Source organism: Suricata suricatta, chromosome 7, assembly GCF_006229205.1.
Source record: "Suricata suricatta isolate VVHF042 chromosome 7, meerkat_22Aug2017_6uvM2_HiC, whole genome shotgun sequence".
In the NCBI taxonomy this organism is placed as follows: domain Eukaryota; kingdom Metazoa; phylum Chordata; class Mammalia; order Carnivora; family Herpestidae; genus Suricata; species Suricata suricatta.
In genome coordinates this window covers 122647608-122671650 of record NC_043706.1, presented here as the reverse complement: position 1 = coordinate 122671650, position 24043 = coordinate 122647608, and the positions used below count along the sequence as shown (strand labels likewise).

At 36.5% G+C, this 24043-nt stretch overlaps 1 protein-coding gene and 1 pseudogene across 10 annotated transcripts in view; one reads left to right on the top strand and one right to left on the bottom strand.

The window, feature by feature from the left end:
* NMBR (neuromedin B receptor) overlaps window positions 1–24043 on the top strand; it is a 67155-nt gene that overhangs the window by 40604 nt on the left and 2508 nt on the right. For 4 of the 10 annotated variants that reach the window (XM_029944434.1, XM_029944433.1, XM_029944430.1 and 1 more), the window contains 2 exons: window positions 8486–8956; window positions 22079–22427. In XM_029944434.1, the coding sequence (XP_029800294.1) occupies window positions 8499–8956; window positions 22079–22427 (807 nt within the window). In that variant the 5' untranslated portion in view covers window positions 8486–8498. Of the gene's footprint in view, window positions 1–8485; window positions 8957–9461; window positions 9533–9642; window positions 9685–10397; window positions 10465–11938; window positions 11962–22078; window positions 22428–24043 lie in introns of those variants that run through there. The other 6 variants (XM_029944435.1, XM_029944437.1, XM_029944431.1 and 3 more) reach the window with 6 other exon arrangements.
* LOC115296036 lies at window positions 2830–3333 on the bottom strand (annotated as a pseudogene).

Genomic DNA, 24043 nt, shown 5'->3' with positions numbered 1-24043 from the left:
TGTTGTTTTTAAATCCAATCTGCCAGTCTCTGCTTGTAACTTGGATTGTTTAATCCACTCGCCTTTTATATTATTATTGATAGAGTTGCATTTTGTGTGACATTTTTCTTTTTGTTTTTTGCATGTCTCATATCTTTTTTGTTCTTCTGTTCCTCCTTTATTGCTTTCTTTTGTATAAAGTAAATGTTTTCTAGTTTAACATTTTAATGCTTTAAATCGTTTTTTTTTTCTTTACTGTATGTTTTCTGGGGTTTTTCTTTAATGTTTATTTTTGAGAGACAGAGAGAGACAGAGCATGAGCGGGGCAGGGTCAGAGAGGGAGGGAGACAGAACCTGAAGCAGGCTCCAGGCTCTGAGCTGTCAGCACAGAGCCCGATGCGGGGCTCCAACTTATGAACTGTGAGATCATGACCTGAGCAGGTCAGACGCTCAACTGACTGAGCCACCCAGGTGCCCCTGTTTGTAAACAATTTTTTCTTACTGTTTATTTATTTTTGAGAGAGAGAGAGACACAGGGCGAGCAGGGGAGGGGCACAGAGAGAAGGAGACACAGAATCCAAAGGAGGCTCCAGGCTCTGAACTGTCAGCACAGAGCCCAATGTGGGGCTTAAACTCACGAACTGTGAGATCATGACCTGAGCCCAAGTCAAATGCTTACCCAGCTGAGCCACCCAGGCACCCCTGTTTTCTGCTATTTTCTTAGTGGTTTCTCTAGAGTTTATCATACATATCAGAATCTACTTCGGACTTAACACTAAATTAATACCTGTGTGTGAGTGTGGTACAAGCCTAACAATACATTGTTATAATTTTTACTTTATATAATTTATGTCTTTTAAAGATGCTGGGAGAAAAAGAGTGAGTATGTATTTTACTTTTTGTTACAGTAACTTTCCTATTTACCATTCTTTCCATTTGTTCTTGTGGATTCATCTAGCATCTTTGTCTTACTCCTATCTAGGTCTGCTCCCACTCGCCTACTTTGTGCATTAATTGTCAAATGTTATTACATTTCTATATATTATGGGCCCAACAATACAATTTTATATGTGTTGTTTTATATAATTGCTTTTAAAAATAAGTTCAAAGAAGTGAAAGAAAGAGAAATGCCATCCTTTCTACTTAAATTTACCCATTTTCATTGATTTTTCATGTGTAATTGAACTCCTGTCAGGGTCACTTTCTTTGTTTCATTGTTTTCAAGATTATCTTTTTAGCTTGAACTTTCTCATACTCTGTTTCTGATATGGTTAGTTCCCTTGGGGAGAGCTTTGAAATTCTCTGCTTTCACAGCTTATCTCTTCCAGGTGCAAAATCTGTTTGTCACTGAGTGCTGATTTGACTATGATGTACCTTGGTACAATTTTGTTTAAGCCATAGTTAGAGGTTTAAAAAAAACCAAGAACAATCCCCAAGAGATTTCTTTTGACATTAAAATATAGAACAGATAATTCTATCAAGGAGTTCTTGTAGACATAAGTGTCCAGGTAAAATGCAGCACCTTAGTAACTAAATGTGATTTTATCATATTTATCTTTTTTTTAAAAAAGACTTTTTTAGAGCATTTAAAAAATTTTTAACTTTTACTTATTTTTGAGAGACAGAGTACAAGCAGGAGTGGGGCAGAGAGAGAGAGACATCAGAATCTGAAGCAGGCTCCAGGCTCTGAACTGTCAGCACAGAGCCCAACTCATGAACCAAACTGTGAGATAATGACCCTAGCTGAAGTCGGACACTTACCTAACTGAGCCGCACAGGTGTCTCTGTTTTTTAGAGCAATTTTAAAAGTAGCTTTAGGTTCACAAAAAAGTTGGCTGAAAGTTACAGATTTTCTATACATTCCCTCTGCTCATAGCCTCACTATCAACATCCTGCAAAGGTTGGGACACTTGTTCTAATTAATAAACCTACACTGACAGATCATTATCACCCAGAGGCCATAATTTACATTAGAGTCTTCTATCTTCTATGGTTTTTGACAAATGAATGACACGTATCCATTATTATGATATCACACAGAGCGGTTTCACTGCCTTACAAAGTCTCTGTGCACTGCCTCTTTTTCTCTACATCCTTCCTAAGGTAACCTCTGACAGCTACTGATCCTTTACTGTTTTCATAGTTTTGTGTTTTCCACAATATTGTATACTTGGAATCACACAATATGTAAACTTTTCAGATTGCTCTTTCCACTTGTAGCTGCATTTAAGTTTTCCCCATATCTTTTCATGGTTTGATAGCTCATTTTTTAGGGCTGAATGATATTCCATGGTCTGTATATACCATAGTTAATATGTCCACTTACTAAATGACACCTTGCTTACTTCCAAGTTTTGGCAATTATGAATTAAGTTGCCATAAACTTCGATACACAGGATTTTGTGTGGATGTAGGTTTTCAATTCATTGAAAAGCATAACTGAAACATTTGACAATAAGAATATACTTAGTTTTGTAAGGAAGTCCAAACCGTCTTCCAAAGTGGCTATATCATTTTGCATTTCCGGCAGCAATAAATGAGAGTTTTTATTACTTCACATCCTCATCAGCATTTGATATCATCAGTATTATGAATTTTGGCCATTCTAATAGGTGTATAGTCATATCTCATTGTTGTTGTTGTTTTGAATTTAAATGCATTTTGTTTTTAGTTGCATGACATGTTTCTTTTGCTGAAAAACAATGACTCTGCTTCAAACAAATCAAGGTCAAAATAAATGAAGAGCTCAAGATGACCACGATCTTTTTGTCTAAGTTCTAGTGTTGTGAGGATGAAAGCAGCAGCCAGTTATGATGACAGCGATAGTGTCCAAAGTGGCGGCTAAATGTGTTAACATTTTTTCACATGTAAACTATCCTTAAAGAAGGTCATGTGTGGGGCCACACTATTCTCATGGTGGTCCAGCAGAACAGCCATGTCATCTGGATTCATGGCATCACCAGTAAAGAACGGGTAGGTTTTGAAATTAGCAAGGATGTGCTTGATTTGTTCTGCAGTCCCTGTCATGAACAGTTTAACTCTTTGTTAACTCTAACGAAGGTCCCTGTTCTTCAAGTTTGCCTTTGATTATTTCATATAATCTTTCATGTACTCTTGTAGGTTTCTCTTGTGACTCTGGTTTCCTGGAAGTGATGGTTCATAACAGTATCAACATCAGTGATTACCGTGCTTTCTACTGGACCTCCAGTGAAGGCATTTCCATTAATGAGGGAATCATCAGTGTTTCTCTTTTTGGAATACTGACCATATTCCCCTCCACCTCCAGGCACAACCCAACTTGTAGATATTGGAGAATATCTCATTATGGTTGATGAGATGCCAGTAGATGATCATGACAATGGCTGGAGAGAGTCAACGATGGGGCTTAGCTTAGCAGGAGCCTAGAGCTGGAAGTAAGCGGGATGCAGTCAGAAGAGCTCTCTGGAGGAGGGGGAAATGGGTGGGAAAGCTCACTGTTTATTAATTTGTACTTCCCTAATGGTCTTGAGCATCTTTTCATGTACTTATTTGCCATCTGTACATGTTCTTTGGTAAGCTGCCTGGATTATTTTACCTACTTAACAATAAGTTTTTTGTTTTTTATTGTTGAATATTGTGTTTGTATTTTTGAGTAACATTTACCAGCTATATATTTTAGAAATATTTCTTTTTCCCAATTTGTGACTTGTCTTCTCATTTTCTTGATGGCATTTTTGCAGAGCAGAAGCATATAATTTTGACTCACTAATTTAGTAAAGGTTATCAGTTCTTTCTTTTATGTGTTGTGTTGTTGATATTGTATGTAGAAAATTGTTGCCATGCCCAAGGCCATCCCGGTTTTCTCCTATGTTATCATGTAGGAGTTTTATTGTTTTACGTTTCACACTTAGGTTGATGGTTAATTTTGTGTAGGGTGTAAGGTCTGTGTCTTGATTCCCTTTTCTTTCTTTTTATTTTTGGCATGTGTATTCAGTTGTTCCAATACCACTTGCTGAAAGACAATCTTTGCTCCATAGCATTAGCTTTGCTTCTTTGTCCGAGATTAGTTGACTATATTTATGTGAGTCTATTCTGTGCTCTCTGTTCTGTCCCATTGATTTAACTTGCTTATTCTTTTGCCAATGCCACATTGTCTTGGTCATTGTAGCTCTATAGTAAGTCTTCAAATCATGTAGTGTAAGTTCTCTGACTTAGGTTTTTTTTTTCAATATTATGTTGGATATTCTGGGTCTCTTGCTTTACCATATAGACTTTAGATTCATTTTGTCAGTATCCACAAATTAATTTAAGATTTTGATTGACATTTCATTGTAATCAAGTATGGAAGAAGTTACACCTTAAAAATATTGAGTCTTCCTATCCATGAAAAAGGATTATCTGTCCATTTATTTAATTCCTTTATTTATGTGATTTATCAAGGTTTTATAGTTTTCCTCATCTAGATCTTCCATATGTTTTGTCAGATTTGTACAAGTACTTAATTTTTGGGGAGCTAGTATAAATGGTATTGCATTTTTAATTTCAAATTCCACTTATTCATTGCTGGTATTAAAAAAAGCAGTTGACTTTTGTATATTGATCTTGTATTCTGAAACCTTGCAACTAATTGCTTACTAGTTGAAGGAGATTTGGGGTTGATTTTTTGGGGATTTTCTACATAGACAATCATGCCATTTTTGAATAATGACAGGTTTATTTCCTCCTTCCAGATCAGTGTACCTTTCATTTCCTTTTCTTGTCCTATCACATTGCTAGGACTTTCAGTACAATGTGTAATAAAAGTGGTGAAAGAGGATATCTTTTCCTTCTTCCCAATCTTTTTTCTTTTTTTAAGGTAGATTAATTTTATTTATTTATTTATTTATTTATTTATTTATTTATTTATTTAGAGAGACAGAGACAGACAGTGCAAGCAGGCAGGGTCAGAGAGTGAGGGATATACAGAATCTGAAGACAGGCTCCAGGCTCTGAGCTGTCAGTACAGAGCCCGACGCAGGGCTGGAACCCACAAACCGTGAAATCATGACCTGAGCCGAAGCCTGACGCTTAACCAACTGAGCCACCAGGTGCCCCTCCTTCTTAATCTTAGTAGGAACGTTTCCAGTTTTTCTTCTTAGTAGAATTTCCTTTATCTTTCTTCTGCCTGGGATTTGCTTTCATCAAATTTGGAAAAATATGGAGACATTATTTGAAATTTTCATTCTCTCCTGTCCTTTGGGGACCTTCTTACAGAAGATTAGGCCACTGAATGTTTCCCAGAGTGCATTGATACTCTGTTCACTTTTTTTTTTTCAGTTTTTTTAATGTCAGTATTTTATTTTGGATAGTTTCTATTACTATATTTCAAGTTCACTGATCTCTTCTTCTGCAGTGTTTGATCTGTTGTTAATCCCATAATATTTCCCACCATAGACGTTTTTTCCTTTCTGGAAATTCAATGTCTTTTTATAGTCATTTCTCTGTTCATGTTAATGTTTTCTTCTGCCTTCTCAAACACATGGCATAAAGTTTTAGTTACATTTTTAATATCCTTATCTACTTATTATACATCTGTATCCTTATTGGCTTAGTTTCCATTAACTGATTTTTTTCTTCTTTTAGTTATGGTTTACAGCTTATTTGCATGAATTTTAAACAACAAGAAATGTTTATATATACTTCTGAATAGATTTTGTTTAGTTCAGGGCAATGAAATGTATAATATATATTTTATAAACATTGTATATTTCAGTATTAAAATGTGTCCTTCAGTTATATAGAAATCACATTTTTCATGCAATTTTATTCTCTTGGTTCAAGGAGATACAGTAGACTTTGAACTCAAATCTAATAAACTTCAAAAGACAATTTCACAAGTCTTTAGAAAATTAAGCAAGTTAGCTTATCTTTATGGATTCTGATGTCAATTTTGTATGTTAATTTAAGACTCAAATATGTTCTTCAAGAACACTTACAAACATTAAATTAGATATGACTTTAAGGAACTTGATGTATAAAGCACTGACTATAATTTTAAAAAGGTTCCTTTGGTAGATGTCTTTCTGATGAGTATTGATTCTGTACAAAAGAGACAATACCCATACACCAAATATAATTTGGTGATATATTCAAATAATAACTTTATAATACTTTACTAAAATATCAGTAATGCTGTCATTACTAAATCATTCATTATACTCTCCAATCCCATGAACTGAATATTTTAAGTAAATACATATGGATTTACTTAAAATGCAAAAATTCAATAATCAAGATGCCTCATTTCTACAATGTCAGGCAATTAGATAATTATTAATCCAGTGATTAGACCAATTTTTTTCATCTAAATGTTTAGCATCATACAGACACAGAGGAGAATACAGATATTCGTAGAGCAATTTTGGTGGTAATATGTTTTCATATAAAATAGGTTAAAATGGGAGAGTTGCAGTTTGAAAGTGAGAGATTTCATAATGTAGAGGATTGCTTTAGTAGTTAATTTACTTTGCATAACAAGATTGGGTGTCAAAAGACAAAATTTAAATAACTTTGAAGATAAAATTCTTAGAGATGGGTAATATGTAAAATAAATTGCCTTGATATATATGATATAAAAAGTGATTTATAAAAAATTGTGATTTATATACATATATTAAAGCATTTTATTTAGCCAAGCTTAACCTAATAACAGATTATTTTATGTAATGAAATCCAAGAAAAGTATAGTAAGGACTTGTAATTGAGTTAAAAACATAAAACTGATTATAGTGCAAATGTTTAACTTGTCTAATGGAACTACAATAATTAAATGCTGTTCTTGGTCAGAAATATCTGGACAAAATTGCGTACTTTTCAGAAATGGTTTGGCACATTTCATTAGCTACAGCTACATCATTGTAGGTAGTCCTTGACTAATTTTCTTTCCTTAATTACCAAGAACCAGCCAATGTTTTTCCTAATGAAGAGTGTTATTTGGCTCACTTCAGACTCTGCCACTTCTGAGAAGATTGCATTAAACTCAGATGGTGTGAATGTAGAAAGTCATTTTGGTTTTAGGAGCATCCTATTTAAAATAGTGTATCAGCGATGGAGATTAAAGAGTACCTTTATCATAATGAACACTGAGTCAAGCATGGAATTGCTGAATCACTCTACCGTGCACCTGAAACTAGAAAAATAATGTATTACATAGGTATCGAGTATATATTTAGGGGTAGCCTTGCCTAGTCATAAACATACGTATGTTCAGCCTTAACAGATATTGTCCAGCAAATGTCAAAAGAAAAAAATTGGAATTCACTTTGGAAAATTGTCCATTTCTGCTAAAGTTGAACATAATTTAATCATTGAGACCTAATAAATCTACACCTGAGATTCAAATATGCACCAGAAGACAAAGAATATTTATGGAAGCGTTGTCCAAATTAGCTAAAACTATAAAAATCCAAATGTCTTCATTATAAGGGATAAATACAGTGGGTATATTTATCCTGGAATACTATGCAACAATGAAAATGCTACACACAAAATTATGAGTGGGTCTCACAGATACAATGTTGACTGACAGAAACTGGACACAAGATTAAATACTTTTTGGTTCCATTTCTAGAATACCCAAAAGCAGCAAACTAATCTTAGATGATAAAAGGCAGAATAAATAGTGATTATTTCAAAGGAGAGCAGCTAGACTGTAGGCTCTGAATGGTGGTTAGATTAAGCTGTACATTTAAGAACTGTGTGCTTTGTGCATGCTATGTTTCAATAAATATGTTTAAAACTAATATGCCAGCTGTGGGAGAGAGTTTCCATCTTTGGGGTTAGAAAAATGATCAAGGAAGAAGAGCGGGGAGGGAATTCCATTCATTTTCGCTCTCTTTTTCCTTCTGTCTCCTAAATTCAGTGTTATAGTGCCAGGGCCTTGCCAGCTCAGTCCCTGAATTCTGAGGGTCGCAAACTGGGGCTCCTCCCGCTTGGAGGCGGGTAAGGATGTAACTATGTAGGGGCACAGAGTGGGAGAGAGGGCTCAGATTCCCTCCAATTCCACACGTTACAGCAGAAACAAGAGCAAAGCTGTGGAAAGAGCAAAGTGCCTGCCGCCCCCCACCCCCTACCCCCACTCCCACCCCGCCCCTGCACCCCGGGGTTTCACCTGCGGATCGCTGGGCAAGGACAAAATGACTTCTCCCCCCCCCGCCCCCCCCGCGAACTGTCTGCAGGTAGTTTTATTAATTCCGGAGGGAAAAATCTTTGTTCACAAAACAACTGTTTCCACTAGCTATAAACAGACCATTGAAGAGGAGAACGAAGACGCAATTGCTTTGCTCTTTTTTTTTTTTCTCTTCCCCTAATTGGAAGCCAGCAGGAGCCTTGTGCCCCTTCCAGAAGCGAAGCCCCTGAGCGCAGACAGACTTCTCGCTAAGGCCGGATCCTCTTAAGACGCGGCAGTGTGACTCGCTCTCCCCAGACCGTGAACTTGTCCGCGTGAGAGGGGAACTGATTACGTCCACGTGTGTGTTGCACTTTTCAGGGCACCTGGGCGCATGAGACCCCCAGCGGCCCGTCCTGGAAAGGAGAACATGCCCCCCACGTCTCTCTGCAACCTCTCCCAGACGGCGGGCGCCAATCAGAGCGGCTTCGTTCCCGGGGTGTCCGAGAGGGACTTGCTGGCCGCCGCCGACGGGACGAGCGCCAAGTTCGCGATCCGCTGCGCGATCCCGTCCCTCTACCTGCTCATCTTCACGGTGGGCTTGCTGGGCAACATCATGCTGGTGAAGATCTTGGTCTCCAGCAGCGCCATGAGGAGCGCCCCCAACATCTTCATCTCCAGCCTGGCCGCGGGGGACTTGCTGCTGCTGCTCACCTGCGTCCCCGTGGATGCCTCCCGCTACTTCTTCGACGAGTGGATGTTCGGGAAGGTGGGCTGCAAGCTGATCCCGGTCATCCAGCTCACCTCGGTGGGGGTGTCAGTATTCACGCTCACCGCCCTCAGCGCCGACAGGTGAGGGCTCGGCCTGGGAAAGCTGTGCAGAGGGGCAGGGGTGCCCCTTGGGGGGAAAAGGGAGAAAGGAAAGTCCATGGATGGACGAGGAGAGGGAAGAGAGAGTGTATCTGGGAATTGGATTAAAAGGAGTTAAAAAGGACTGGGCTGTGAAGTTTGAAAAAATATATACGAAAATTATTAACATTGTGTTAGTTTGAAAGTAGTTTTAAAATTGCATAGCCTCGTCTCCCTCCTGCCCTGCACACAGTCTGAAAATCTTTATTGTCAATGTCATAGAAGGGCTATAGGATAATTGGGCAACAGGGCACTTACCATGTAGAACGTTTTAGCGTGTGCTAAAATCTTGGAATTGCACTTTTCCTTAGTTTTTTTAATAACCTGAAGGTCAGAATGTCTGACTTAATTTAGGGAAGTGTTTGATTTGGAGGGTTTTTTTTTTCAGATATGGGGAAACATCATTTATACTTATTAACTAAATTCTGTTATTTATTCAAAGTCAAACAGCTACAATAGTAAATGTTCTTCAGACAGATGACTACACATTCTTGCTTTAATCCCCTCCCCCACAAACAGGTAGGTACTGAACTGTACTATCCAAAAATGGTGCTGTAAAATTACACTTTTGATATCAAATCTGCTTTTCACATATTTTAAAGGTCAGACTTGTCTATTCTTTTACCTTGCAGATCAACTAACTTCAACTATGTCATTTTCTAGGTATTGAGGTAAGATATTGAGGCCCAGGGAAAGTAAGTCCCCCTGAAGGGCGGTAAGGAGAACCCAGGACTGCTGACTGCTGGTCCATGCCTCTATCTCACTCTCTCTATCATCATGCTTTTAAGCATGGAGGAATGTCTGGATGGGGGTGGGGACAAAATGTCCCATTAGGTAGCTGTGCATGGAGCCCTGGTTTAATTCCTTTTGGGATGGGGTGTTGACTTAAGCTATTTAGATAAACAATTGAACTTGGAGGATTGAGGTAGTGTTTATGCTCCTCTTCTTCAACTTACATGTTATTAGTGGAAAATGACTACATCTAAATGTCCTGGTATTTGCAATAATGTCCTATCACTCTGGCATTGAAGAGTTAATCTTCATTGAAGGAAAGACAATAATCACTGGAGAGTTGAGACCTTCTGTCTTTTTAAACCAAATATTATTTACTTTTTAGTTTGTGCTATATTCTTTCTAAAACCAAATGGGTGCCTTTGGATGAATTATATGTGCCTTATTTTGCTAATATGACAACTTCTATTACCTTTTATAATTTTTTTGAACCCTGTAATTAAAATACGACTTAGTTTAGCTGCCCCTCTTTATAGAATCCATTTTAATTAGAAAGTTAAAAGAATTCTACTTAATAATTAAAATAAAACTTAATGAATATCTATGACTATAATAGTTAAAATTACTATTATTGTGCTTGTGTTTCTACTAGTAGCAAGATCCTGGGCTTGAATTTATTTATGCCGTTTTTCTTTATCTATTGTCACGGAGACCCACAGGTAAATTGGCTCTGACCCAGTCAGAGAACATCCTATTACTCACGTATTTACTGACTTTTTTGGTTTGTTGTGTACATCATGTACTTTGTAAATGCAGCATGGATACTTTAATAATAAGGATAAAGAAAGTTGGGTTACTTCTTCTACTTGGTCCAGATTCTTCTTTTGCCTATCAATGTGTGTTTTGGAACTATAAATTAAGGAACTGGAATCACTGGGGACAAAATTATTCAATACATTCCAATAGTCAATTAAAGTGGTTTGGAAATGTTTTACTATGTATTGTTTACATTTCTATTTTTCTTCCAGAACATAGTGATCAAGTGTTGATAAGTATTTAATCACCTCATATTTTATCTTACCAAATATTTGGATTTCCTGTGAATCTGGAAACAGGTAGAAGACTAATTGTCCTTAGCACTGTGCTTCTTTGTGTGTGAGTTTATTACCCTCACAACATCATTTAGTAAGCAATATTATTATTACTATTTAAATTTTTTTTAATGTTTTAAAATTTATTTTTGAGAGACAGAGCAAGCAGAGGAGGGTCAGAGAGAGAGGGGGACACAGAATCAGAAGCAGGCTCCAGGCTCTGAGCTAGCTGTCAGCACAGAACCTGACACAGGGCTCGAATCCACGAACCACAAGATCATGACCTGAGCTGAAGCCGGACGCTTAACTGGCTGAGCCACCCAGGTGCCCCTATTATTACTATTTTAAAGGGAAGAAATCTAAGTTTTGAAATTAAGCAATGTTTTCATGAACTCACAGTGATAGAGCCAGCATTTGAGCTCAGTTCAAAGCCCTTACTCTTTACCATTAAGCCACATTTTTACTTTTCCACATCTAAAAAATTATTAATGATTTTTCTTATTTAATGGTAGACTGAAAAATTCAATTTAAAGCTAAGCGATCAAGAATATAAAAGGAAAAATGATTTCAAAAGCTGATTCATTAGGTCCAACAAAAGGAAAGAACATCATAAAAATTCAAAATTAAGTAGTAGTAGTAGCAATAGAAAAACTTTTTAAACAACAAATTCAGTTGTTTCTTAAACCAAATATCATATCTTCACTAGATGGCTGAAGTGTCTTTGCTGAAGAAAATAAAGATAGAGAGTATAGACATAGAGATCACAGAAATGTAGAAAAAGAAACAGAAAGATCATTTTCGTTCAGAAAGCACATTCCAGTGTGAGGTGGACTTCAGTGTTATAGAGCATTGGTGACAGCATCCCTGGAGAGCAGAGACTGAAATAAGAAATATAATATTTATGAATCTACCTTGGGGCTTAAATCACCTTGTTTGATATGACCAAAGAGTTGTGTGGGTGACACTTTTGGTTCTTGAGATGATTAATCCTTGACTTTTCAAGCTTTTTTGAGAAGTTTCAACAGATACATCCTTCAAAAAGCTCATTTCTGTCCATTGTAGATGTGCCTCAGAGGCATTTCATAACCCAAGTGGAGGAGAAGAGATAGGGCCCGATCTGAGATGGTGAGTGTGGTGATTTTAGTTAATTTTCTACTTCTATCTTGATGATCTTTTTATATTTTGGAAATGTACTTGCTTGTTCATACGAAGTAGCTGATTGAAGGCATGTGCATATTCTCTGTGGCATTATGTTTTTAACAGTTTCACACACACACACACACACACACACACAAACATGCTGGGATACTGAGCAGGTGGGGTCCCATAAAGATACTTTATTTATGGTTAGCTCACAGAAATATCCTTCACTGTCTATTACAGTGGCTTAATTTCCAGACTTAGGATATAATTTCTTTGATTTATGAAGACCTTTTGGCCTCTAAAAGCCCCTAACTAAATGCAAATAACTTATAGAATGAGTTCTCCTCTTTCCTTCATAGGAAAAATTTCCTAGATTCCTAGTGCTGAACTATAGACTTGACAATTTTATGCATTTATAAATGTAAAACTAGATATTAATTCTTATTCTTTTTAAAAATATAACTGTGAACTAAAATGTATTTATAAATCAAATATTAAAAGCCTATAAAATAATAAAAATGCAATTAATATTAATTTAATGTGTCATTAATTTAATGTTGTTTTTCTGATATTGAATAGCCAATGTTGGATTGAATGCAAACATAATTTTTCACCAAATCTAACTAAAGTGCTAATATATTAATGATTTCAAGTTTTTCTTTGCTAGTTAGGATAATCAAATTTAATCTTTTAACTGAGATGGTTCTGTTAGGTAAGAACCTTGAATCATTATTTGGATATTATAACAATGCAAACAGATATTCTCTTTGGTATAATTATTTGTTAAAATATTGAAACAGATCAAATGTAGGCCCTGGATCGAACACTCCCTAGGCCTTGAGAAGCATTCTTATGAGTGTTAGTCCAGGGACGGGAGGGAAGGCCATCATTTGTCTTCTGGGTTTTCACCAAAACTCCTGATTGAAGAGCAGGTACTGAGTAACCAGCTGGCCCCCCTGGAGATGCTTTCTTCTTTGGTCAGGAGCCCTGGACAGTATGCTGAAAAGCCCTTACTTCTCGGTGCTGAGATGAGCACTTAGAGTATCTTTCTAAACTTTTCTAGGGAGTTCAGACTGGCCATATCTACCTAAGAGAATACTGCACACTCCCCTTAAAGAGAACCCATTTTACCAGAGCAAGAACTTTTTTAATTTTCAACTTGTTCTGAAAGAATTTAAAGGAGCTTAAAAATAAAGATACAAACAACATAGAACAGATATAAAAAAGGGAGGAAACCCAGGTAGAGGAAAAATAAAAGTTGAAGATCATACGAATGTGAGTCACATGTTTGTCTGTGAACTTTCTCTCTGCTAGTGCAAAAAGGAAAGTTTTTCCATAAGAAGTGCTCAGTTGTTATTTTTATGCAGTCATAAAACAGGACAAATTATAACCAGCACTAATTTATCAGTTTTTAATTGAATTTATATGGGTTTTTTTGTTAAATAAAAGTTGCTATATTTGATTCCAATAAGTCAGATATCTTTTATTCATTAGTCTCAAATGCTTCTAACTTATGTTCTTTATTATTCTTTTTAGAAGAAATCTGAGACGTTGGAGGGGCTGTATAATTCTCACAATATTCGTACTATTGCCATAATTTGTGCACTACTTTATAGTTTTTGAAGATTATTCATCCACTTAGGTCTGAAACTTTTGGGACACTCTATAACTAAGGAGGGATACCCCGGGCATGTGGGTGCCAATCCTGTATCTGTTAGGTTCAAATGTTCTAGTTGGAGAAGATGATAAAATACTGTAAAACACATGGTCATAAGGCAGTATTTTCCTCATTTGCAAAATAAGAGTTATGTCTTCATCTGTAGAGCTGAAGGACTGTAGATAGGATCCTATTATTTCCCTCTCTGAGTATTGAGTGGAAAGACCCAAAGAGGGGAAGGGACACTAGTGTTGGTGAGGCAGCTGACCTGTGACCTCTGTTTATCACTGTCCTCCATGTTGCAACAAGTCTTTCATATAATCACTTATGCTGATTCTATTGGGTCCACTTCTCAGTGGAAACACTTTCGAAGATGCACCTTGTCAGTCTTTTGCCTGTGGTGGTGCGTTTAAATAGGGCGCCATCTGCTCTGGCTAAGCCAGGAAGTCAGTGAAGTTCAACATTTTCCTTGTCATTAGTGGTCCCACCAGTACTTCCTGTTTGTGTGTTTAAGGAACAAAAATAACAATTTACTTTGGTTCTTTTAGTTGTTGATTCCTCAGGAGAGTTGACCAATCTCTAAGGTCTTTAATAATTTTAATTGCATTTTTATTTTCTCATTCTCAACAAGTTTTTTTTTTAAATTTTTTTAATGTTTTAATTTATTTTTGAGAGAGAGAGAGACAGTGTGAGCAGGGGAGGGTCAGAGAGAGAGGGAGACACAGAATCTGAAGACAGGCTCCAGGCTCTGAGTTAGCTGTCAGCACTGACGTGGGGCTCGAACCCACTAACTGTGACATCTTGACCTGAGCCAAAATCGGATGCTTAACTGACTGAGCCACCCAGGCTCCCCAACAATTTTTTAAAAAATTAAAATGTGAGTATAGTTGGCAATCAATGTTATATTAGTTTCAGGTGTACAACATAGTGAGTCAGCTTCTCTATACATTATGTTCTCCTCACCACACTGTAGCTACCATCTGTCAGTGTGCAATGCTATTACCATACCATTGACTATATTCCCTATGCTGTTCTTTTATTCTCGTGACAGTCATTGCATAACTGGAAGCCTGTATCTCCCACTCTCTTTATCCATTTTGCTCATCTCCCCACCCTTCTTGCCTCTTGCAACCATCAGCTCATTCTTTGTATTTGTAGATATGATTCTGATTTTTGGCTCTTTAAAAATTCATTTGTTTAGTTTTTTGAATCCACACATGCATGAAATCATATGGTATTCGTCTTTCTCAGTATGTCTCATTTCACTTAGTATAATACCCTCTATGTCCATCCATGTCGTCACAAATGGCATGATCTCATTCTTTATTATGGCTCTGGAACACTCCATTCAATAAGTTCTTTCTTAAAGTTTCTTAGTTAGTACTTACTTGTTTACTTATGGAAAAGTTGATGCTGGTATAGGGGTGTAGATGATTCTCTTTTAGGTGTTGTACAGTATTCAGTACAAGACAGTTATATGCTATGTTTGTGTATTTACTTTCCATTATTACTTTTACTTTCTAAATAGTTTGGAAGTTTTAGATAATATTCATGTCACCAGTATATTATTTTCAGATCCATGGAGACCTCCACTCACATCCCAAATATACTGGCAACCTTGGTATTTGGAAAGTTCCTTTGTTTATTTTTCTGTGCAAAAAGATCCATTGTCATGACATTTCCTTTTTTTAATTGTTTGTTGTTTTTATTCCTGTATTCTTATTAGTTTCTGTATGACCAAAGTTATTTTAAGTTTCAATCCAAGCTTTAAAGTGATGACCTAACTTAATATTTCTAGGTTCAAACTTAATGAGCTATCTCTTAATTTACTGTTCTAATTATTGATACAAAATATTCAGTACTATTAGGCTAATAGCCCATCTTGGTGAACATCACTGATTTATTGATGTGCTGCACAATATTTTCTATTTCCAGTTATTCATGGATCTTCAAGGGGAACAAGAATAAACTAAACATTTATTTATCCCAAGCCCTTCTCTTCATTCATCTATTTGCCATTAAGTCTTGATATTTTCCTTTTGCAGATTTTCATTGAGAATATTTTTTCAATGGATGCCTGGGTGGCTCAGTCGGTTGAGTGTCCCACTCTTGATTTTGGCTCAGGTCATCTCACAGTTGTGAAATGAAGCCCCACATCTCCATCAGATGGACTGGAGCTCTCTCCGTCTCCTTCTGCCCCTCTCCCCTTCACTTGCTCGAGTATGTGTGTTCTTGCTCACTCACTCTCTCTCTCTCTCTCTAAAAAAGAAAAACCAAACAATATTTTTCCAACTTTCAAAGTAGATCTTCTTTACTCTTATTATTTGTGGAAATTTGTGGAGAATATTTTGAAAATAAAATTTTAATAATTGTGATTTAATTTAAATTAGTTTTTGGAAAAGAACCATATTTTAAGAGACAACCAGCATTAAATATCTCATGAGGATCCAGTTTTAGATTATGAGAGCATGGTGTAGAGGTGGCTGTAGATACTTAAAATGATTCAATGAAAATGAAGTTTCTAAAAATATTTTAAAAGATACAAAATATTACCTGTTGAGTCTTAGTTATTTAACAGTAAAAATGGTCATTAAATTGAGAAAGCATAGTTATGGACATAAGTTAAGTCTTTCCAGTTAAAAATATCAGTGACTTTAAAAAGAAAAGAAGAAAATATCCCAAAATGGATAGAAGAGGGCAAGCATTTAATTCTTCAATTGCATTTGCTGCAATGTACCATAAGCTGAAAAACTATAGAATCTGAAATCACAAGATAGTCTTGTGTGAATTCGAAGTCATTTGCCTTCTGGCTCTGTGATTATTTCAACATCATTTAATCTCATAGTCTCCATGAGCTTTTCTGTCAAGTGGGTATACTAATCAATTTTACTGCACAGGATTTTTTTTTTATCAAATGACAAAATTAACATGAACATAATTAACATAATTCACTTAAACAGTAGGTTGATGTGTAACTGCTTCTGCTATGTCACCTATGTGTCAGGATCATACCCTTAATTCAAACCAATATTATTCATATATGCAGTTAATTATCAGATAGTAGGCATTGAAGTAGAGAGCAAAATGAGCCTATTGAAAAATTAATGATGATGATCTCCTTATCTTCTATAGCCCTTGCCCAATTCCTTTAATCATAGACTGGCTATTTCCAACCTGTTGCATTCATCACCGTGACTTGTCATTATCATTGCCCTTCTCATGAGACTTTCATGTGTCATTTAAGTCATACACTTCAATGGATTAAGAACAAAGTGATTTTGCAGGAGGGTAAAGAACAAATGGCATTGCTGAGCCCTCTGTAATTGAATCCAGTATTTCTCACTCTTTCCAAGGTGACATCCTACTTACTACATTATTTTTAAGAGATTATCATTTTAGACATTCTGTTCTATGATCATGAATATATATTTTTAAATAATAAATTTAGTAATTTTATTCAGAGTAAATGTTACTGCTGTGGGCTATAAATATTTTTTGAAACATGATGTGACATATTGTAAAGGTCAGGCATCTAGTTCTTAACACTGAACTTTTGCTGAAGTCCAGATACTCTCCACTGCTGACTGTGTGTCTTTTGCACTGGACAAGCTCACAGAGGTCTGGTGGAAAGATGCTCACTGCCACAGTTAATCTCTTGAAAGGTGGTTTCTAAATCTGGTTTATATTCAAAATCATTTGAAAATCCTAGTAAAATATATAACCTCACATTCTACATCCTAAGTCTGGAGAGAAACCTAATACTCTATCTTTTTTCAGCTCTCCAGGTGATTCTGAATTTTGATCCATCTTGAGTATCACTAGACTAGACTTTGTCTCCATCTCTGATGTCATTCTCACCTCAACCGAATACCCAATGATGATCACCCCACTCTATCAAAACTGTCTTAATAAGTGATCTCCTTGCTGCTCGGACCACATTTCCTTATTGGTTTAACAAATGTTCATTGAGAAATGAGTATGGGTCAGGCATTCTTTTATGCACTTTAGATACAACAATGAGTAAAACATAGGCTCTGGTTTCAAAGGAGGTTTTTGTCTTTGTTTTTATTTTTAAGGAACATTTGACACAGAGGTCTACACTTCTTTTTGAAAATTTCTCTTTCTTTCTCTTGCTTTTGCAATACCTTCCTCTCCTTTGACAGACTGTCCATATTTAAACTCTTTGTTGGCTTTTTATAAATGAAAGTATGATAAGCAAAAAAAAAAAGAAAGAAGAAAGAAAAGAAATTATGAATAGTGTAACTAGTATGTGTGCAGAAATGTGTAGGTGGAGGTTTTGAGAAACTGAGATGACTTTATATGAGTTAAAAATGATATAATTTTAATTATATATATTTTAATACAATGACATTTCATTATCCCTTACTATAAATTTAGGCTACATGCAGATATGGTAAGTGCTAGATTCAAAACAGAAATTAATGAAGAAGCATATGTATTTGTTGATATTTAATATATAAATGGTGATTATGTTTTCTTTAATACCTTTTGATTCATTATTTTTTTAGTTTTCAATTAGGGATATCTAGAAAGCTTTCTGGAAGAAAGATACTTTTCATACTGAGGGACTGTTTCATTCCTATATATTTTAAAAAATATTTATTTATTTTGAAGGGGGTGGGGGAAGGGGCAGAGAGAGAGGAAGAAAGAAAGAATCCCAAGCAGGCTCTGCACTGTCAGCACAGAACCCAATGTGGGACTTAGATCCACGAAATATGAGACCATGACCTGGGCCAGAACCAAGAGTCAGACACTTAACTGACTGAACTACCCAGGTACCCCTCATTCCAATATTTTTATAAATATTTAAATAAAGGATGATTAAATAGGTCCATATTAATTTGCACTGTATTGTTTTACTTTTTATCCTTTCAAAGATGCACGTGACACATTGGTGTAAACCTTATTCTCTGATAATTGTAAGCCATGGTTAAGTACTAATAATGATGCTTCAGTAACCTGTTGTTTTAAACTATAATTTCCTGCTGTATATAATTGTCAACACTCTCATTTCTAGCAAATATATATCCTTTAGAATAATATCCAAAGTCTGTTTCCCTTTCCTGCAGGCCATGGCCAAGAACTGTCCCTGTTGAAAAGGCCTTCTCTACCCATGCCTTATGCTCCCATTAGGTTTCTTACTTCCCCTGAACCAAGAATCCTAGAGCTGTTGCTACAGCTCTGTTAATGTTATTAGCATGTTATTGGTAGTGTTACTGCAATGAAAGAGTTAAAACTTCCATTCTTCTTTGCAGTTTCTCCAATATGTTTAATGTTATGTGCTTAGAGATGAGGTGGAAATGAGACTAAAGGAGTGATGTTTTCCTCCTTTTTAAATCCACAAAGGTCAGGGTATTCTTTGAGTTTCCTGAAAATCTAACAAGGAAGTTTAGTTAATTGACCTAATTTTGGTAACCATCACCCCCAGAAAACTTCCCTGTTCTTTCTCCATATCCTTCATGTACAGAAAAATTTGCCATCAACCTTTTGGTACTTTGATCTTAAATATGAATTGGGGTATAGTAGATATCTAACTTTTGAAGAGAAATTCCAGCATAAAGAAACCAAGCAACACACCAGCAAATAAATATCTATAAATGTATTAGTTCATTTTTCGTTTGTTTAAAAATCTGTTTTAATTATATTTCCATGAATTCCAATAACATCATTGTAATTAATGCTAAAAAAAGCAAAGAGAGATATCTGATCATGCAAAAAGAAAAAAAATAGATCCACAAGATAAAATAATATACATTGATAATAAAATATAGTTACTTGACTATATTTAGGGAGCAGTTTCTTCTAATTATCTATTCACTTGCAAAGCAAGAGCTTCTAGAAATTAAAAATATGATAGTAGAGGGACACCTCGATGGCTCAGTCAGTTGAGCATCTGACTTTTGATTGATTTTAGCTCAGGTCATGATCCAGGGTCATGAGCTTTCCATTGGGCTCCATGCTGAGTGTGGAGCCTGCTTGGGATTCTCTCTCTCTCTCTCTCTCTCTCTCTCTCTCTGTCTCTCTTAAAATAAAAATTTTAAACATATTTAAAGGGGCGCCAGGGTGGCTCAGTCAGTTGAGCATCCGGCTTTGGCTCAGGTCATGATCTCGTGGTTCATGGGTTCAAGCCCCACATCAGGCTCTGTGCTGACAGCTAGCTCATAAAAATATGATGGCAGAAATAAAAAAAATTATAAGAAAGAATGGGAGCTAAGGCTAATAAAGCATCTTAGAAAGTAAAACCAAAAAGAAGGCAGAGAGGAGCTTGATAAAAGTAAAAGGCTAAAAAGGAAGAATTGAGATTCAAGTACTGGGACTCCAATTATTCAGCAAGGTGGTAAAAGAGCAGTTAGAAAAAAGCAAATTCAGGTACATGGAAAATTATGCAAACTAAACAAAATCAAGTAACAACTGTAGGTAAATCAGAGACATGTTTAAGAAAAAAGACAACATATTACTTAATTCTACAGTAAGAGATTTTTGGTTGGTCATAATGGCAATCTAGTGACTGTTTTTATAAACATTTAATATAATTTACTGAATTAAGAAGTTGATAATGGGAGAGATAGAAATGTATAAGAGAGAAAATTTTCAACTTCATAACAAGATGTCAAGAGCAAATGTCTACAGTATTTAATTCAAGAGACAGCAGCAGAAGGACATTTCTTAGTCATATGGAGGTAATGATATAAAATTTGGTTCAACCCAGGAGCTGGACCTGAAATGAAATCAATTTTCCTTTACAGACTCTTTATGTTCTCTGATAAAAATAAAAAACTCCTTGAATATATTAATCTAATAAAACATTAAAAAGAAACAGAAAATACAGCTCATTCTAGTTACTGATTGTAATTCTTTTACTTCAGAACATGCAATTAAGCAGAATGGGGAGGAACACATGCTTGCTTTTTCTGCCATGTGCAAAGTCTATGTGAAATAAATGCAGTATGTGTGCGACTTTATTTAATTTGGTGTTGAGGCCCTTTGCTGTCGCTCTAAATTAATTTTTGTTTCCTGTTATACAGGGGAAGACTCTCTAGATTAAAACGCAAGCTGTCTTTCTCTGCCTGAGAGTCTGGGAATGATGCTTGATGCAAATTAGGAAGAAGAAAGAGCAGCTCCCCTCAGAGTGACACTGAGGCTAGGAGCTGTTTCTCTCTGGTGGGCAATGGGAAACATATTTAGGGAACCTCAGAAGACCTTATCTGCTTGTTACGTTGCTTGAAATATTCTGAATTTTTAGTACAACATACTAAATCAACTGTAGGGGCGCCTGGGTGGCTCAGTCGGTTAAGCGTCTGACTTCGGCTCAGGTCATGATCTCACAGTTCGTGGGTTCAAGCCCCTCGTTCGCTCTGTGCTGACAGCTTAAAGCCTGGAGCCTGCTTTGGATTCTATGTCTCCCTCTTTCTCTGTCCCTCTCTTGCTCATGCTCTGTCTCTATCTCTCAAAAATAAATTAAAATGTTATAAATTTTTTATAATCAACTATAAATAAGGAGAAGATATAAAATCATGGCATGGTTAGTATCTGCTAATGGGCAGGCACAGTAATAGGTGGTTTATCCAATTTTTTTAAATCACAAAACTTTGAGAGAAATGCTTATCATGTTAACCTCCTAGGTGTACTATAACCTGAAATACTTTGAGAAAACTATAACTTGATGTTCACATATAATTTTGGTTTGTTTGCATTATGATTACCCTAAAGTGTGTGATTGAGTTAGCTCTTTGGGTTCTTTAAGCCCTTGTGTCCTGGAGCGTGATTCCTTTGATGGTGCTCTATCAGAAGAGAGAGGATTTCATGAGGTATCAACATGACATAAATTTCAGTTACAAAGACGGAACATTATTTGGTCTTCAGTTCTTTCAGTTCTTATGACTGAATGATGGAGAAAACCCCAGTCTTTAAGGTTTACTAATGCCCTTGGGAAATCAAGTGGAAGACTGAGTCTCAGAAGATGGAGAAGAGCATCAAAATAGACCTTGATAACATTATTTTGTAGATGTTTTATATTTCAGGATTTGTGTCTGCTATTGCAATTAGAGCAGTGATAATTTTTTGAAAATGCAGTGATTTCAACGGAAATATTCAATAGATGATATATATTTGTAGTATGTGTGATTTAGAAAAACACTTGCAAAAGAGGTATGGAAATTAATGGAATTTGGGGAATAACAATTTAAAATCTTTTCCTTTCTCTTTCTGTATTCTGTGCTAATAAGCAGTGGAATGTCTTGTAGACAGACAGACTTCGGAGATACTAAGTATTCCATCTACTACCAGCCAGGGAACAACAAACTACTAGCAACTGTCTCTCAGCCAGTAGGGTCTCTCCTCCCTTCCTCCCTCCCTTCCTCCCTCTGTCTCTTTTACATTTTTCTTTCTAAAAGAGTAATGTGAGTCATGTTGTCTTCCCAGGTACAGAGCCATCGTCAACCCCATGGACATCCAGACTTCCGGGGCATTGCTGTGGACCTGCGTAAAGGCGGTGGGGATCTGGGTGGTCTCCGTGCTGTTGGCGCTTCCGGAAGCCGTGTTTTCGGAAGTGACGCGCATTGAGAGCATTGAAAATGGCAGCTTCCTGGCGTGTGTACCCTACCCTTACACGGACGAATTACACCCAAAGATTCATTCAGTGCTCATCTTCTTGGTCTACTTCCTCATACCACTTGCTATTATTAGTGTTTATTATTACCACATTGCAAAGACCTTAATTAAAAGTGCACATAATCTTCCTGGAGAATACAACGAACATACCAAAAAACAGGTAAACTTGGTAGGTGGTGGGGGAGGGGGTGTTGTGTGTGAATCAGATGCAGTAACTGCTATCTGCTCTTCTATGGTGAGGGTTCTCAATACCGTGGATGGTTAGAACAGAATCACAAGGCACTGGCACAAGCATTAGCCTGAACTAAGAGATTTTGGGGTGGGAGGAGGAGGGGAGAGCACCTCCAATATGTGGCCATGTCAGAGTTTTGTAAAGACCCACTGAGGTCCAGCGTATCTGCCATCCGGGCCTACAGCTATAAAAATTTAATGTCTTTGAAGGCTTTTCCCAAACGTTCATGCAAAAAAACAACATAATAAACCAAAAAATTAATTATAAATTTATTTAATTATTATCTATTCTCCTGTTAGGCCATTAAGGATGACAGAAAGTCTGGGACAAGTATTCATTAGGAAGGGACCTAGGATCTGGGGATGGGGATAGAGTAGGGTGCCAGAATCGGCTCTGGGAACAGACGGTAGAGAACAAAGGTGAGAATGATCAACAGGTGGTTGATGCTGAAGTTGTACTTTCCTTAACTCAACATATTAGTTTTCCTATAAAAATTATGTGCTAATTTAAAAATTACACTAGGTACCTTATACAGTCTTTGTTCCCTAAAAAATATACAGAGATACTAACTTAAGGTAAAACCAATTGTGTTAATCCACAAAGAGAGGGAAAAATTATTCTAGTGGGACAGTTTCAAGTTGTGCATTTGTGCGTTTTTAGTGAGGATCCTCTTCCAAAGGGTTCTGTAGTTACAGGTAGGTTATGGGTGTCTCTTCACCAATTTAAAGGCAACTTGAATGACAGATCATTAAAATTTGCTGGGCTATCGTTGGAGGCAGGGGGGGTGCTTTGCACACTGCAGCAACAGCAGAGTCTGGAAAGGTTTCTTGCATGGAAGGTAACCTTTATTTATTAATGACCATCGGCATCAGAGATCCACATCTTCTTTAAAAGCTAAAAAGTCAACCAGTCACTAAAGTTGTTGTTAGATAAATTAATATATTTATTATCTAAATATCTAGCATCATGAGGCACCTGGATGGCTCAGTTGCTTAAACGTCCGACTTCAGCTCAGGTCCTGATCTCACAGTCCATGAGTGTGAGCCCCACACAGGGCTCGCTGCTGGATCCTCTGTCTTCCCCTCCCCCCTCCCCCTCCACCCCTGGTTCTGTTTCTCTCCAAATAAATAAACTTTAAAATAAATAAATAAATAAGTAAAAATATATATCTAGCCTCATTGTAGCAAAAAATTCCAGTTTGTAGACTCAACTGCACCTTTTCCTTTGCCTTGTGATCCAAATTGTATCTCAATTTTGGTATTTGAGTTTTTGCTTTGGTTTCTAAAATTGAGTTCCTCTTACCCTCCCACCTCCACTTTTTTTTTCAAGCTTCAATAGTAAATATTCTGCTACTATGTATTAAATACTGCATGGTTTGCCCAAGCTAAGATGAAACCACATCATAAATCAATAAGCATTTTGCATTTTCTTTCATTATCTACTCAAAGTCCTGCCTACTGCACCTCTAAACATTTCATTAAATCCAATTATACAGCAAACACTCCCAAAATAAACTTATACATAGGAAAGTGGATGGACCACGA